Raw genomic sequence first — 16,820 nt, forward strand, 5'->3', positions numbered from 1 at the left:
CATTGGACAAAAACTTGAGAGATGGGAAGTGTGCTATAATGGGTTTGCATAGGGCATTATGGTGATTTCTAAGAAAAACACCACCTTTCCCCCTTCCCCTGTTAAGTGCATGACTGTTCAAAGTGATACTCAAAAGCATTTTCTTGAAATGCTACAACTAGAAAATCTGTCCAGGAGGCTTGAGCATAACACTTGGCATTCAACTCTGTTTTATGTTATAGAAGTATAACATGGATGGGTTCTGGTTCTGTTAAGGAATGCAGTTTCTTCAAAGTCCTAGATTTTTTCATACTGAGAGGTATGTTTGAACTTTTATAGTTTTTTTAATTATTGTTTTAAATGGTCTCCTTTGGGCAGCAGTTCTTTCTGCCCGCAGGTCCCGCCCCCGTGCTTTAATAAAACTACCTTTTTTGCACCAAAGACAAAAACAAAACAAAACTTGGTCTCCTGAGCATACCAAAGGCATTAGTATGATTGATAAGAAGTGTAGTTCTTAGCTTCAGGGTAAAGTTTTTAAAACTTCAACAACGGGGTGCCTGGGTGGCTCAGTTGGTTAAGCGACTGCCTTCGGCTCAGGTCATGATCCCGGAGTCTGGGGATCAAGTCCCACATCAGGCTCCCGGCTCAGCAGGGAGCCTGCTTCTCCCTCTGACCCTATCCCCTCTCATGCTGTTTCCCTCTCTCTCTCTCTCAAATAAATAAAATCTTTTTAAAAAAAAGTTCAACTGCATTTTTAGTGTAGTTCTCTTGCAAAGCTGTTTTTGTCAATCAGTTCTAGAAGTTAAAAGATTCATTAAGGGTTCATTGGTTTTATCGCCAGCCATTAAGCTATAGCAATAAGAAAGTATAGCTTGATGGATTTCTGATTGCATCCTGTGTCTCCTCTAAGATCTTTTTTTTTCTTTAAAGATTTTAATTTATTTATTTGACAGAGACACAGCGAGAGAGGGAACACAAGCAGGGGGAGTGGGAGAGGGAGCCCGATGCGGGGCTCGATCCCAGGACCCCGGGATCATGACCTGAGCCGAAGGCAGATGCTTAACGACTGAGCCACCCAAGCACCCCTCCTCTTAAGATTTTCTGAATTAAATATAATAGGATTTCATTAACCCTTATTGCTGAGCCAGGTACCAAGTCTTGTGTACGGCATCAATAGGCCGGAACTTGAGAAATATTTGTCCTTGTTATCTCAAATCTGAATTGTAATTATTGCTTTAAAGAGAATTACTGGGGAGAGGATCACTTGAGTAAATTTTAAATTTGAATAGCATCTGTTCTCATAGTTTGTCCATTTGATACGTGGTGATAAAGGTGCTTATATGCAACTTCCTAAACTGTAAAGTCACCTCCAAGGAAGGGAAGGAAGGCAGTTAGTTGCTATAATTGCATGAAGGTTTTATCTACCAATTTAGTTTGAGCTGGTTTTAATTTCTTCTGTTTGGTAGGAATTCTTTTGATAAGGAACAAGTGATAATGAACTTAATCTGTATGCTAATCTCAATGCTGTTACCGATGGCTCACCAAGCGTTATACTAAGCATGAGAACATAAAGGCCGGTAAAAAAGGGGGAGGCAGACACCTTGTCTGAGGCCTGCTCTATCTCCCTAAGTTATTTTATCCTACTTTATGCTTTTCAGGCCTGTAGATTTGAAATTTAGACATTAACCACACTTGATTATTGTTGGAGGTCTGTTTCTCCCAGAAGAGTGAGGGACATTGTGTATCACCACTGAATCTCGTTGTTAGGACAGCACCTGACATGTGATAGAAGCTCAGTAAATAATCGTTGAATGAATACATTTCAGAAATAGCATGGGTAATGTTTTGTGAGTGGGTCTAGAGATAAGGAAACAAGTTAATGTGGCAATTCAAATGTTAAAGGTAAACTGGGGCGCCTAGGTGGCTCAGTTGGTTAAGTGACTGCTTTCGGCTCAGGTCATGATCTCCGGGTTCTGGGATCAAGCCCCTCATCGCTCCCTGCTCGGCGGGAAGCCTGCTTCTCCCTTTCCCACTCCCCCTGCTTGTGTTCCGTCTCTCGCTGTCTCTCTCTCCGTCAGATAAATAAATGAAGGTAAACTTACACACTGGCAGTGGGACCTGGAGAAAGATTTCCAGAGATACATAGCTGGTCAAATAGGGTATGATGACAATTCATTTAAGATCCTGCCAGTCTTCCTTTGCTCTTAGCAGTGTTTTCTAAGTTTTCAGTCTGGATAATTTCATTGTTTATGTGAAGAACCTATCCAGAACTTTAACCTAAATTTTTTTAGCCTCAAATCCAGTGACTTTGATTTCCATACTCCATTTAGCATCGCATTTCCATGGCTATGTGTCGAAATTATCACAAGTTCAGAAGTGAGAGAACTAAAGCTTCTTCCACTACAACAATAACAGCCTTGTTGAGTATTTGTCCCTCAACCATTGTTCTTTTTAAAAATACTTTATTAAAGATTTATTAGAGAACGAGTGGGAGGGGCAAAGAGAGGGAGAGAGAATCTAAAGCAGACTCTGAGCTCAGCTGTGAAGCCAGACACAGGGCTTGAACTGAAGAACCCGAGATCATGACCCAAGCCAAAACCAAGAGTTGGATGTTCAACCAACCGTGTCACTTGGGCACCCCAAGATCTTATTTTTTTATTTTTACTTTTTCTTAAGATTTTTTATTTGACAGAGACAGTGGGAGAGGGAGAATCCGGCTTCCTGCTGAGCAGGGAGCCCAACACAGGGCTCGATCCCACATGACCTGAGCCAAAGGCAGACACTTAACAACTGAGCCACACAGGCGCCCCCAAGATTTTAAGTAATCTCTACACCCAACCTGGAACTCAAACTCACAACCCTGAGATCAAGAGTTGCACACCCAACTGAGCCAGCCAGGCGCCCCAACCATTGTTCCTTCTTTCTTAAAACTAGTAAGACCCACAGCTCTAGTTTGATCCTTCTTTCTGTATCCCTGTGGTTCATCTTGAACCCAGTGGTTCTTGACATATCAAAATCATGGGGCTTTGTGATAATGTGGATTCCTAGGTCCTAATGCTAGATAGGCTTTAGTAGGTCTATGCAGGGACCAGGAATTTTCACTTAACTGATATTTGAGATCAGTGATTTCTGAAGTGTAGTCCCTGGACTTAGCATCCATCTCCTCTAGGAACTTGTTACAAATACAAATTCTGGCGGTGTCTGGGTGGCTCAGTCGGTTAAGCGCCTCAGGCCATGATCTTGGGGTCGTGGGATCAAGCACTGCGTCAGGTTCCCTGCTCAGTGGGGTGTCTGCTTCTCCTCTCCCTCTGTCCCCCTGCCGCTTGTATTCTCTCAAATAAAATCTTAAAAAAAAAATTCTAGGCCCCCAAATAGGCCTGCTGGGTCAGAAATGGGAGGGTAGAGGCCGGTGATCTGTTTTAAGACCTCTTAAGCTTGACAGTGACTTTTATTTTTATTTATTTATTTATTTTTTAAAGATTTATTTATTTGAGAGAGAGAATGAAGATAGCACGAGAGGGAAGAGGGTCAGAGGGAGAAGCAGACTCCCTGCTGAGCAGGGAGCCCGATGCGGGACTCGATCCTGGGACTCCAGGATCATGACCTGAGCCGAAGGCAGTCGCTTAACCAACTGAGCCACCCAGGCGCCCAACAGTGACTGTTTAGACCTAAAATGCAGATTCTGAATCCGTGCTGCGGATCAGCTCAGTCCAGTGTGATTTTCTGACAAAGGAAATGTTCTACATCTTTATTGTCTGAGTAGCCACTAGCTGCATATTTACTGAGAATCTGACATGTGGCTAATGTGACGCATACTGAATTTTTACTTAATTTTTCCTAAATTTAACCCCATGTGGCTAGTGGTTATAATGGCTAGAGTAGCTTTAGGTGATTCTGATGCAGATTGTTCCTGGCCCATTCATTGAAACAATTTATTAATCAAATTCTTACCTAATGCTATCGGAAATTCCTTCCTGTCATAAAATCTAGAAGCTACAAAGGAAAAGTTAATGAATCTGACATTAAACATTAACAGGTCAGGGCACCTGGCTGGCTCAGTTGGTAGAGCATGTGACTCTTGATCTCTGAGTTGTAAGTTTGAGCCTCACGTTGGGTGTAGAGATTACTTAAAGTCTTAAAAAAATAACATAGGCCAAAAAATGCTGTTAGGGGGCACTTGGGCGGCTCAGTCGGTTGAGCATCCAACTTTATTTTTTATATATAAAGTATTTGAGAGAGTGAGCACGAGCGGGGCAGGAGTGGCAGAGGGAGAGGGAGAAGAAGCAGACTCCCCACTGAGCAGGGAGCCCAATGCAGAGCTTGATCCCAGGACCCCGGGATCATGACCTGAGCTGAAGGCAGACGCTTAACTGAATGAGCCACCCAGGCGCCCTAAGCATCCAATTCTTGATCTCAGCTCAGGTCTTGACCTCAGGGTCACGAGTTCAAGCCCTGGGCTGGGCTCCATGCAGGGTGTGGAGTCTACTTAAAAAAAAAAAAAATGCTATTAGGTCAAAGGATAAGTAATGTACTAAAAAATATATAAACATTAAAAAGCATTTGAAGAGCACTTAATCATGACAAGCCAAGAGGAAAAATAATGGGCAAAAGATAGGAACAGGTAATCTGAAGAAATATAACTGGCCAATAAACATGAAAGTTCCAGCTTAGTAGAAATCAGGGAAATGCAAATTAAATCAGTGAAGTAAATTTCATTCATGTAATATTAGCCACATTTTTAAAAAAAATTTTGGTAAGGATTCTGGGAACCTGGTAAATTAGCAAGATGGTTTTAGACCATTCAGCAGAATCTCGTCTAAATGAACAAAATTTAAGCTAACATTTCTTGGAATCTATGAAAGAAGTATTAGTGTACACAAATAATGTGTACAAGATTTGTTTTTATTCATTATTGCATGTAACAGCCATTTGAAACAATCCAAATGGACCATTAATGGGGTCGAATAAATTACACATTCTTAGGGTGCCTGGCTGGCTCGGTTGAGCATCTGCCTTTGGCTTGGGTCATTATCCCAGGGTCCTGGGTTCGAGCTCCGCATTGGGCTCCCTACTCAGCGGGGAGACTGTTTCTCCCTCTCCCATTCCCTCTGCTTGTGCTCTGTCAAAGTCTTTAAAAAAAAAATAAATTACATGCTCTTAGGGCATAACATACAGTCATCATCAATAAAGTAAATGTACTAGGGCGCCTGGCTGGCTTGAGTCGGGAGAGCATGTGACTCAGTCTTGGGGTTGTAAGTTTGAGCCCCATGTTGGATGTTGCAATTACTAAAAAAAATAAATTTGGAAAAAAAAAATTTTCTGTAGTATGCTTCCACTGAGGTTTAAAAAATGTGCAGGGGCATATATATATATATATATATATATATATATATAGTCTCTGTATATGGAATGGATAGAAAGTGAATCGGGGGGGGGTTGCCTGGGTGGCTCAGTCGTTGGGCATCTGCCTTCGACTCAGGTCATGATCCCAGGGTCCTGGGATCGAGTTCCGCATCGGGCTCCCTGCTCGGCGGGAAGCCTGCTTCTCCCTCTCCCACTCCCCCTGCTTGTGTTCCCTCTCTCACTGTGCCTCTCTCTGTCAAATAAATAAAATCTTAAAAAAAAAAAAAGTGAATGGGGTATAGGGAAAACTTTTAGTGGTTATTTCTGGGAAGGGGAGTGAGACTTTGGGATAGTGGTACTGGTGAAAGGATTTATTCTTACCCTGTGTATCTAGAATATATTCATGTATTGTGTAAAGAAACAAAACCCAAAATTGTCTTACAAGAGAATATTGGATTTCTGAGATAGAACTTTTAAGGATAAAATTTGGGAATGAGGAGTTAACATGCTTACGTGAAATGTGCATGTAAAACTAATTGGAATTAAGAAGTTAACTCTGAAACTAGAGTATTGAATGGGTTATTTTCATGAATTTGAAATCACCCAAAATAATAGTTAAGAAATGTAGAGACAAAGACATTATAGTCAATACCAAAGTACTGGAAGAATGTGCGGCATGGCCACTGTGGAAAGCAGTAAAATAAGGAGTTAGAAAATGCAATTTTGACCTTACAATGAGTGAGGTTTTCAGTCATAAATTATGCAGTCAGTTGGAATTCATTTCAGGTAAGAAGCCAGATTAGGTCTTTGTGGTTCCTACTGTCCCATGAAAATAGCTTGTATTTCACATAAAATATTTACCTTGGCCTATCTGGGAATCAAACATGAAATAGGACCAAAACATATCAGAACTCTAAAATAGGACACTGTTTGTTCAGAAAGGCCTATTTCATTCCAAGCTAATCAAGTTTGTTTACTTTTAGTAGTATTTACAAATTTAGCAGATTCTCTAATTTCAGAATAGGACGTAAAGTTGCTGAGGGCAATCATTGACAGCAAAAATAAGTTCACAGAATTGAGCATAATGGAGAAACAGCTCATCTACCTTAATAACATGAAGTATTTAGAATTGGAATGTGATTCAAAGATGTTTAATGATAACCCAAATGTCTAAGAAAAAGTTAAATTACTTGATAATCTGCTAAGAGGACAAAGAAATGTGTGATACATTTCAAGAAGTAATGAGCCTGGAATTTATGAAAATCTTTGACACCTGGGTTTAGTTGGTGTACCAATAAATGTTTGATGGTTAATAAAGTTTTGGCCAAGACCAAAGTTGGTGATACAAAACCAAAGGATCTTAACACTAAGTCAACAGTAAGCAAAAATACTAGCTAACACAAATACAGTGCTAATTATGTGCCAGGGATTGTTCTAAATACTTCTTTCATTATTATTAATCTTAAGTCTCAAAACAACCCTATGAGATTATTCCCATTTTATTATCTCTTTTATAGATGAGGAAAGTAACAATTTAACTTCTCAATGACATCTAGTAAGTAGCAAAACCGATTTTAACCTAGACACTCTGGCTCCAGTGACAATAAATACTCTGAGGGGTGTCAGCCTATCTACAGAAACTTCAACTCTAATAATTGAGGGAGGCTAGTAAAATATATAGGACCCTAATAACTGGGATGCTGCCCAGTGTAATGGAAAGCACATGGATCATAAATCAAAAATGTGTATCGTGTCTTACGATGCAGCCCACTGAAATTATCTTTGACCCACCTTTGCCATGGAATGAATTCCTAGTTGCCAAACATTACTAACTGGTTCTTTTCAGCCCTTATTATTATTTTTTAAGATTTTTATTTATTTAACAGAGAGACACAGCGAGAGAGGGAACACAAGCAGGGAGAGTGGGAGAGGGAGAAGCAGGCTTCCTGCCAGCAGAGAGCCCAATGTGGGGCTCCATCCCAGGACCCTGGGATTATGACCTGAGCCAAAGGCAGACGCTTAATGACTGAGCCACCCAGATACCCCCAGCCCTTATTTTATAGGATATTTATGTGATTGATGCTGTTGACCACTTTCTCCTTAACATTCGCTTTCCTGTTTTGTTTTTGTTTTGTCTTGTTTTGTTTTAAGATTTACTAGAAAGAGAGCCAGGGGAGGGGGGAAAGGGGAGAGGGAGAGAAAGAATCTCCGGCAGACTCCACGCCGAGTGCAGAGCCTGACACGGGGCTTGGTCTCAAGACTGACACCAGGACCTGAGCTGAAATCAAGAGTCGGACGCCCAACCAACTGCACCACACAGGTGCCCCTCTTTTTTTTTTTTTTTTTTAAGATTTATTTCATTTTAGAGATAGAGTGAGCTTAAGCAGAGGAGGAAGGGGCAGAGGGAGGAGAGAGAATCCACAAGCAGACTCCCTGGCTGAGCACCGATCTGATGTGGGGCTTGATCCCAGGACCCTGAGATCATGACCTGAGCTGAAATCAAGAGTCGGCTGCTTAACTGCGGATGTTAAGTCAGATGCCCAACCAACTGTGCCACCAGGTGCCCCTCTCTTTCCTGATTCTTCACATCGTCTTTGGTCTTATTCCTCTGCTGCTTCCTTTGCTGTTTCATTTTTCTCTACCTGCTCCATACATATTGCTCTTTTCTTAGGTTCTTTCCCTCTAATTATTCGGCAAGATTACCATAGGCACCCCAAACTTAACCTTCTCTTCCTGTTTTCTCCTTTAATTATTTGATAGCTCTAACATGCCAAATGAAACTTCACAATCATGTAGAAAGATGAGAACCTATGGGAGTTGGTGAGAGAAAGTCTGGGGAGGTAGCGCCATGATGAACTCTACATAGCCATGTTTGTTCTAATCGATTAAGGGTCTCTCCAACCCACCCCCAAATAGCTTAGGGGCGCCTGGGTGGCTCAGTTGGTTAAGCGACTGCCTTCGGCTCAGGTCTTGATCCTGGAGTCCCAGGATCGAGTCCCAGGATCGAGTCCCGCATTGGGCTCCCTGCTCAGCAGGGAGTCTGCTGCTCCCTCTGACCCTCCCCTTGTCTCATGCTCTCTCTATCTCATTCTCTCTCTCAAATGAATAAATAAAATCTTAAAAAAAAATAAAATCAATACTACAGAAAAGGATGCCCTGGTTTTTCTGATTTCCATACTCGAGGAACATTTCCACACACCTACCTCAGCCCACTCTCCACTTCATCCAAAGCCCTGAGAGCTGGCTCCTGCTAATCTCTTTACCCCTTTTCTTTTTTTCCTTCACCTCCAACCTTCCTCACCTACAGTTAAACAAAAGGAACATACGGTCATGTGCTTGGAATAGTCTTCCTACTTTACCCTAGGAATTTCTACTCGGTTTCACAACAGGTATATCCATGTCTTCCACTTTGAGACAATTCCCCTACATCTCTAGGTGATTCAAATTTATCCCCTCCTCCTTTGTGCACCCACTTTACCCTGTACTAATCAGGATCCATCACACTTTACTGCATTGTTTTCTGTCTTTAAAAAGGGAGGTCCTGAGGCACCTGGGTGGCTCGGTCCGTAGACCATCCGACTCCTGATGTCAGGGTCGTGAGTTCAAGCCCCACACTGGGCGTGGGTCCTACTTTAGAAAAAATAATAAAATAAAGGGAGGTTCCTAAGTCTTAATTATGTTTTGTTTCCTCAATGCCTGGCACATACCTGTTAAATGACTGGGTTAACATTAGTTTCTTACATTGTACAGTTTTAAGTGATACAGATTGTCCGGATTCCTGACATCCTGAACTGCCTGTAAGCTTCCAATTCCACTACTGCGAAAGAAAGACCGTGTTTTGAGTCTAGAGAAGGCTCCTGACTTTCCCAAGGTCACCGTCAGTGGTGCTTCCTGACTCCACTACTTCCCTGACCCCCGCCCCTGAGACGGTCACTTAGCTCAGGGTCCTATCTAAGGTGAGAGCCCAAGGACGGCCAAAGACAGCCCGCGTGCTTCACAACAGGAACTCCGCCCCTTTCCGAAACGTATTTCCGCCACGTACCCTCTCCAACTGACATCCTTGTTGTCCAATTATGTTTCCGAGGCTCTGAGGGTTGCACCTAACCTGACAATGTCCAATAAAAATAAGGAATTCAGATTGGCACCACTTTCGACCAATGGTTGAGAAGATCAGAGATTACTAACCTATAGGAGCAGCACTGAGAGTGATATTCAGCAAATTCATCCAATGGACTTGCTTACTGCAGAGTAGGCCTCGCCCCAACGGCGGGGGAGTTGGCGACCCGGACCTCTGCAGCGCTTAGTCGCCACCCGGGCTCCGCCATGTTGGGTCTTGTGGGTCGTGTGGCCGCTACTTCGGCCTCTGGGGCCTTGAGGGGACTCGGTCCTTCAGCGCCACTACCCCAAGTCCAGGTCTTACTGCGGGCCACTCCGGCAGCGCTCCAGCTTGGTAAGTGCCTTCCTCTGGGAGCTGGGTTCGTTTCTGCCTCCCCATGACCTTGAGCTGGAGGCCGTTTGTCACTCGGGCCTAAGGTATTTCTGGTGTTAGAAGGACGTCAGGGCCAGCGCCCTGACTTCTAACGGCGGGAGAACAAGAATAGATCGCCTGTGGGAGCTTTCTTCGATCTAATTCATCTTATTTTGGAAAAGGGGCTCTCTGTGACGGAAAAGTTCGGGCAGGTGCATTGACCTTCCCTTGAATGGGTCACGGAACTCTCGAATAATGGGGTTTTGTGCATGGGAAGATAGTGCAGGCGCTTTCTCGGTTCCTGTGCGGCGCTCCCTCCGGACTCATCTTACTTGAAAGCTGAGGGGGCCGGTTGTGGGCCGAATTTACCAGTTCTTATGGGTTAAGGCGGGGCTTCCGATGACCCTTAATTGCTCTGACCCCAATTTCTTCCAATATCTTTTTTGTCTGTTAGCCAGAGACTATGCCGCCCAAACCTCTCCTTCGCCGAAAGCAGGCGTTGCCACCGGGCGCATCGTGGCGGTTATCGGTGCAGTGGTGGATGTCCAGTTTGATGAGGGACTACCACCCATCCTAAATGCCCTGGAAGTGCAAGGCAGGGAGACCAGGCTGGTTTTGGAGGTGGCCCAGCATTTGGGTAAGTAGAGTTTGTTAAGAATAGTAAAGAGCTTTAGTCCAAATATCCCCCAAATCAGTCTTCCTTCTATGATGATTTTATCAAAATGACTTTCGTTCTTCTGAGTGTGCTGAAGCCACATTTTAGGTACTGAGAAGGAGTCTTGTTCAGCTAGTCTTTCATGCTAGCTGAACATTAAACCTGAAGCCTACTTTGTCCTTCTGTATAACCCTGCAATGCCTTTAACAGGTGAGAGCACAGTAAGGACTATTGCCATGGATGGTACAGAAGGCTTGGTTAGAGGCCAGAAAGTCCTGGATTCTGGTGCACCAATCAAAATTCCTGTTGGTCCTGAGACGTTGGGCAGAATCATGAACGTCATTGGAGAACCTATTGATGAGCGAGGTCCCATCAAAACCAAACAGTAAGTATCCCTTTTGCTGCATCTACATGCAAAGGAACTGCTTTTTCTGCAGGTTTTGTTTCTTTTTTTTAAAGTAAGCTCTACACCAGACCTGGCGCTTGAACTCAAAGGTCATGTGCTCTCCCAGCTGAGCCAGCCAGGGGCCCCTCTTCCAGTTCTGTACTTTTAAGGCAACACCTTCTAGTGTAGCAAAATTTTCCTGCAGAGAATGCTTAAAATGCTGATATATTGTTATCAAAACCACAGTCTTTCTGAAGAAAATTAAGGATGCAGAAGTTCTGATTGTAAAAAGAAAAAACTTGGGACTCAAGTTGGTTATTTGAGTTTTCATACCAATGACTTAGGTTGTAGGGTTTCCAAAACTAGCAGGTCTTTGTATTACCTATTGATACATGAAGAAGTGCTGTTAGGTTAGGGCTTAGTAAAAGGGAAATCTTTGTGACAGTGTAAATTGTTAGGGGTTGGGATTATTGTTTCCTGAGATAACAGAAGTGGAATCCCCTTTATTGCAGAACATTAGGTGAGGAGCCAGATGGCAATTTGTGTGGAGTGTTCTATAAGATGTGAGTAAAGGGTTAGACTTGAAAATTGAGAGGAACCTTTCAACAACATGACACTGATACTTTCTTCCTACCTTCACAGATTTGCACCTATTCATGCTGAGGCCCCTGAGTTCGTGGAGATGAGTGTTGAGCAGGAAATTCTGGTTACTGGTATCAAGGTCGTGGATCTGCTGGCTCCCTATGCCAAGGGTGGCAAAATTGGTATGTTACTGCTGGTACATATTTTCCAAACCTAATGTGGGAACAAGAATCCTACCGTGTAGTGAGTGGGTACTGAGATCTATCCTTCGCTGATGAGTAGCTTCTGACTTTCGTTCTTCTGAGTTTGCTGAAGCCAGATGCCATTCCTGAGAAGGGAAAAGATAGAAAACTGGGGTGATTTTTTTTTTTTTCCTTTAAGTTTGCTTATTTGGGAACACAGAACTCTTAAATGTTTCTTTTTTTCAACCTCTTCCAGGGCTCTTTGGTGGTGCTGGAGTTGGCAAGACGGTACTGATCATGGAGTTGATCAACAATGTAGCCAAAGCCCATGGTGGTTACTCTGTGTTTGCTGGTGTTGGTGAGAGGACCCGTGAAGGCAATGACTTATACCATGAAATGATTGAGTCTGGTGTTATCAACTTGAAAGATGCTACCTCCAAGGTAAGTAGTGAGCTGATTTATGTCCACATGGTAGTAGTGCCAGGAAACCATTTTAGTTGACTGCATTACTAGCTGAAGCCATGTGTTATATTTTCATTTCGTGTGGGCCTACGAAGGAAATTCCTGTCAGTGTTTTCCTTGCAACTTAGAATACACTAACGCATATTTTCTTTCTTTGACATTATGTTACGTTTCCAGGCTTTGTTTTCAGTAGATAGTCACATCTTTGAAAGTTAATTTTGGGACTTGGAGGTAACTCCTATGTCTCAACCCTGTTTTGTGCCTCTCACTTAGTTTTATTTCCTTCCTATTTCAGGAATCTTGCCTTAATATTCTAAGAAATTGTGTTATTTTGAACCACATTTCTAAAAGGGAAAAGAAATTTGGAAACCAAAATCTTGATGCTTTCTGAGAAGGAGGGTTTTTTGGTAGTTTTCTCTGATTTGGGGACCTTGGGTATATGGCTTCTATATTCCTCTGCCAGGTTTCCTGATTGTGTATGATTATTTCAGGTAGCGCTAGTGTACGGTCAAATGAATGAACCACCTGGTGCTCGCGCCCGGGTGGCTCTGACTGGACTGACTGTTGCTGAGTACTTCAGAGACCAAGAGGGTCAAGATGTATTGCTCTTTATTGATAACATCTTCCGCTTCACCCAGGCTGGCTCTGAGGTAAGAGAGAAGGCTTGAGAGAACCTGTTTTCATTTGACCTATCTATGGAATGGTGCAGATGAGGCTAAAGTTGTAGACCCCTAATACCTTTGTTCTTACTGTTTTTCTCTCTTTTTATTAAGGTGTCTGCTTTATTGGGCAGAATCCCTTCTGCTGTGGGCTATCAGCCTACCCTGGCCACTGATATGGGTACCATGCAGGAAAGAATCACCACCACCAAGAAGGGATCTATTACCTCTGTGCAGGTAAGAACCATTAAATGGATGAAGGTCTAATTTGTATAAAGGTATATACAGAGAAGTTATTTATGTCTCAATGTTTTTGACCAGGTTAATGAGCTCCCTGAAATAATGTGTAAAATTCTATGTGTGCATGTTAGAGACCCTAAAACATTAAGAAATGCTCAAAGTGGTTGAAGGCATACATGTGAATGTAGATCACAAAAGTAGTGGTTTCTAGCCTGCAGAGTCTGGAGCTGCATGGAAACACATTAAATACATACATATATATATATTATGTATGTACATACATAAACAGTAAAATTATCTTGAGTGTCTAAATTGTTTTAACTTTCAGTGAATCTAGTGAACCATTATAGTCATGCAAGGTCTTTTGTTTTTAACTGAAAGTGTGGATATCACTACAATAGAGTTAGAAATGTAGGATGAATAACAAAAGGAATGACAAGAAAATTCTTTTATCACAGCTTGGACGGACCAGATCATCTATAAGCTCACTCAGCAGGTATTAGGATGGTAAGAAGGCTTTTTTGAGGTGGACTCTTAAATGCTAAGATGGAATGAGATGATGAGAGGTCAGAAAAGGGGGGGTGGCTTAAATCAAATTACTTGGCTTCCTGTTGTTTCTCATGGGTTCTTGACTCACTTTAGGCTATCTATGTGCCTGCTGATGACTTGACTGACCCTGCCCCTGCCACTACCTTTGCCCATTTGGATGCTACCACTGTGCTGTCCCGCGCTATTGCTGAGTTGGGCATCTATCCAGCTGTGGATCCTCTGGATTCCACCTCTCGAATCATGGATCCCAACATTGTTGGAAATGAGCATTATGATGTTGCTCGTGGGGTGCAAAAGATCCTACAGGTGAGTATTGTAGGTGAGATCGGTGGCCATAAAGTCATACAGTGGATTTTTGGGGACTAATTTAATACCAAATCTTTCCCAGTGACCTGTGTAATTTGCTTTGGAGTAAGGAAAGATGAGATCAGTTTTTTTTTCCTTAAGGTATTATTTATTTATTTGAGAGTGCGTGCGCACAGGGGGAGAGGGAGAAGCAGACTCCCCGCTGAGCAGGAAGCCTGACGCCAGGCTTGATTACAGGACCCTGGGATCATGACCCAGGCCAAAGGCAGACAGACACCCAACCGAGGCATCCAGGTGCCCCAAGACCAGCAGTTTCGTTTCTTTCTTTCTTTTTTTTTTTTTTAAGATTTTATTTATTAGAGAGCACAAGCAGGGGGAGCAGCAGAGGGAGAGGGAGAAGCAGGCTCCCCACCAAGCAGGGAGCCCGATGCGGGGCCCAGTCCCAGGACCCTGGGATTGTGACCTGAGCCGAAGGCAGACGCTTAACCGACTGAGCCACCCAGGCGCCCCAACCAGCAGTTTCTGTTAGAGAGTGTGAATGAGGTCTCTTGGGTTTCCAGGTACTTAGATTTGGAATCTAATTTTTTCTAATGGCACCAGACAAGAAGTAGTGAGGATAAGACCCTGATCTTAGCTGAGGGCCCACGTGATCCTGACTATGTAACTTCACCACTAACTTGTTCCAGTTATAAAGTGAGGTAAGGTGCTAAAATGCTTTGTACAAAGCTCAGTGTGAATACAAGGTGGTATTAACCCTTAGGTTTTTGTCCAAATTTAAAAGAAATGTGAATTTGGGGGTGTCTGGCTGACTCAGTAGAGCATCCAACTCTTGATACCAGGGTTGTGAGTAAGCCCACATTGGGTGTGGAGCCTGCTTAAATAAAAAGAAGAAAAATAAAATAATATAAATACTCAGATCTCTCTTGTTTTCTCATAGGACTACAAATCTCTCCAGGACATCATTGCCATCCTGGGTATGGATGAACTTTCTGAGGAAGACAAGTTGACTGTGTCCCGTGCACGGAAAATACAGCGTTTCTTGTCTCAGCCATTCCAGGTAGCTGAGGTTTTCACAGGTCATATGGGGAAGCTGGTACCTCTGAAGGAGACCATCAAAGGATTCCAGCAGATTTTGGCAGGTGAGATTTTGAGTATAAAGCTGAATGTAAAATGTCAGAGGGGGGCGCCTGGGTGGCTCAGTTAGTCAAGCGACTGCCTTCGGCTCAGGTCATGATCCTGGAGTCCCGGGATCGAGTCCCGCTCAGCAGGGAGTCTGCTTCTCCCTCTGACCCTCCCCCTCTCATGTGCTCTCTCTCTCTCTCTGTCTCTCACATTCTCTCAAATAAATAAAATCTTTAAAAAATAAAATAAAAAAAAATGTCAGAGGAGCTGAAATCTCTTGAATGCCCATTGTTCTATATTTCCATTCCAGCAACTGTCAAGCAATCTATAAGTATATTGTGCCTAGATAAATAGTTTTAAAAATGAGCTATTTCTCATCAGTATTCTTTGGAAATACTCTATTTACTTCTGAGAGTGAAACTTGTATTACTTGATGTCATTCAACATTTACTGAGTGTTTTCAGTCTTAGCTGCTCTTCTAGTGAATTAGAGGTCCTTGTAAGGAAGGCATTATTTTGTTTTTACAAATTAGGGATCTTGAAGCACAGAATAAGTTTGAAATAACTGGTCCTGATCTCCAGCCAAAGTAGAGAGCAAGAATTTGAATCCAGGTTGTATGGCCGAGACCATTTGTTCTTAATCCATACTGTATGATGTCTTGTAAATTAGATTTGTGATGGAAGTTTTGTTAGGATTTCTTGGATGACAAATTTCTGACTGGTGGCCCCAAGTGGTGAAGTATGTATATACTGCAAAAAATGTATCTTTCCACTTCTTACCAGTGGATTTTTTTTTCTCCATACAGGTGAATATGACCATCTCCCAGAACAGGCCTTCTATATGGTGGGACCCATTGAAGAAGCCGTGGCAAAAGCTGATAAGCTGGCTGAAGAGCATTCATGAGGAGGTCCTTTGGCAAACTAAGCACTGGTCGTCTTGTGTGCTGTGCTTCTTGTTTGCCCCTAATCCAGAAATCTCGGTTTGCTCTGTAGGCCATATGAGAGCCTTGTTTGAAGACGTTGTCTGTCTGAAGAGTATTTAAGATTTCCAATAAAATGTACACCCCTCAGAATTGGTCTATTTTTCTTGGTCCTGACAACATGACACTGAATTTTAGAGTGGCCATAAGAAATAGTATAAAGTAGTCCACATATGTTTCAAATGGGGTCATCAGAAATGAAAAGCCATTGTCTTGATGGACAGCTGTGGGTCTTATGAGGGGTTCCCTGTAGAGGATGATAGGACCTCAATAGTAGGGCCTCAGCTTTGGTCTTTTTGTTGAGGCAGATTGATCTTGAATATTCTATATATTATTCCTGCTTGGCTAAAAAGCAATAGGGAGAAGAGCACATTGGGGAAAAATGGGTTTACAGAGAACTGCTATCCTAAGGCAAAACAAAGGTCAGTGAATTGAATGAACCCAATTTTTAGGAAATGCTGCTTCTGAAGGATTAATAACCTGCAAAAATCTAGTCAAAAGGGCCCCCTCTCTCTCAACCTAGGCTGAATTTTTTTCTCCATGCCCATCTCCCCCACCTTTTTTCAGAAAGTGTTGCTGACTACTGCCTGCTGATATTTTGGGCAAGCCCAGAGTTGAGATTCCTTGAGGTAGTGCATGGTGTAAAGTAACAGGCTTTCCTGACCTCTGCTAAGATCCTTTAGGAAAGCTGGGGAGATTGAATCTTAAAAGGAGAAGCAATTTCCAGGGTTTGTGGGATTGTGCTTTTGAACTAAATGATGGAATTAGAGAAGTTCCCCTCCATTTTAGCTACTAAAAGTGCAGGGTTGGAGTACTCAAAACTACACCCATTGCAGTGTGAAACAAGTGCCTATTACAGTGCAAAGTCAGTTTTGGTGCCCTATTGTGTTCTTTCCTGAGCTAGGGCCC

General features: G+C 42.8%; 1 protein-coding gene and 2 non-coding genes across 3 annotated transcripts; all 3 read left to right on the forward strand.

Moving 5' to 3' along the window:
- The first annotated feature begins 9,548 nt into the window (after positions 1-9,548).
- ATP5F1B (ATP synthase F1 subunit beta) lies at positions 9,549-16,004 on the forward strand. Its single transcript, XM_027594590.1, has 10 exons — positions 9,549-9,772; positions 10,245-10,427; positions 10,656-10,830; positions 11,473-11,594; positions 11,851-12,035; positions 12,548-12,706; positions 12,830-12,952; positions 13,598-13,810; positions 14,748-14,949; positions 15,738-16,004. Exons 1-10 carry the CDS (start codon positions 9,646-9,648, stop codon positions 15,833-15,835), a joined length of 1,587 nt encoding a protein of 528 aa, XP_027450391.1. The 5' UTR covers positions 9,549-9,645; the 3' UTR covers positions 15,836-16,004.
- LOC113923261 lies at positions 10,490-10,565 on the forward strand. Its single transcript, XR_003520259.1, has one exon. It is a non-coding gene; the product is annotated as a small nucleolar RNA SNORD59 (small nucleolar RNA).
- Positions 11,678-11,749, forward strand: LOC113923260. The gene has a single exon (XR_003520258.1). It is a non-coding gene; the product is annotated as a small nucleolar RNA SNORD59 (small nucleolar RNA).
- Positions 16,005-16,820: the final 816 nt, after the last annotated feature.

This window comes from Zalophus californianus, chromosome 9 (genome assembly GCF_009762305.2).
Source record: "Zalophus californianus isolate mZalCal1 chromosome 9, mZalCal1.pri.v2, whole genome shotgun sequence".
In the NCBI taxonomy this organism is placed as follows: domain Eukaryota; kingdom Metazoa; phylum Chordata; class Mammalia; order Carnivora; family Otariidae; genus Zalophus; species Zalophus californianus.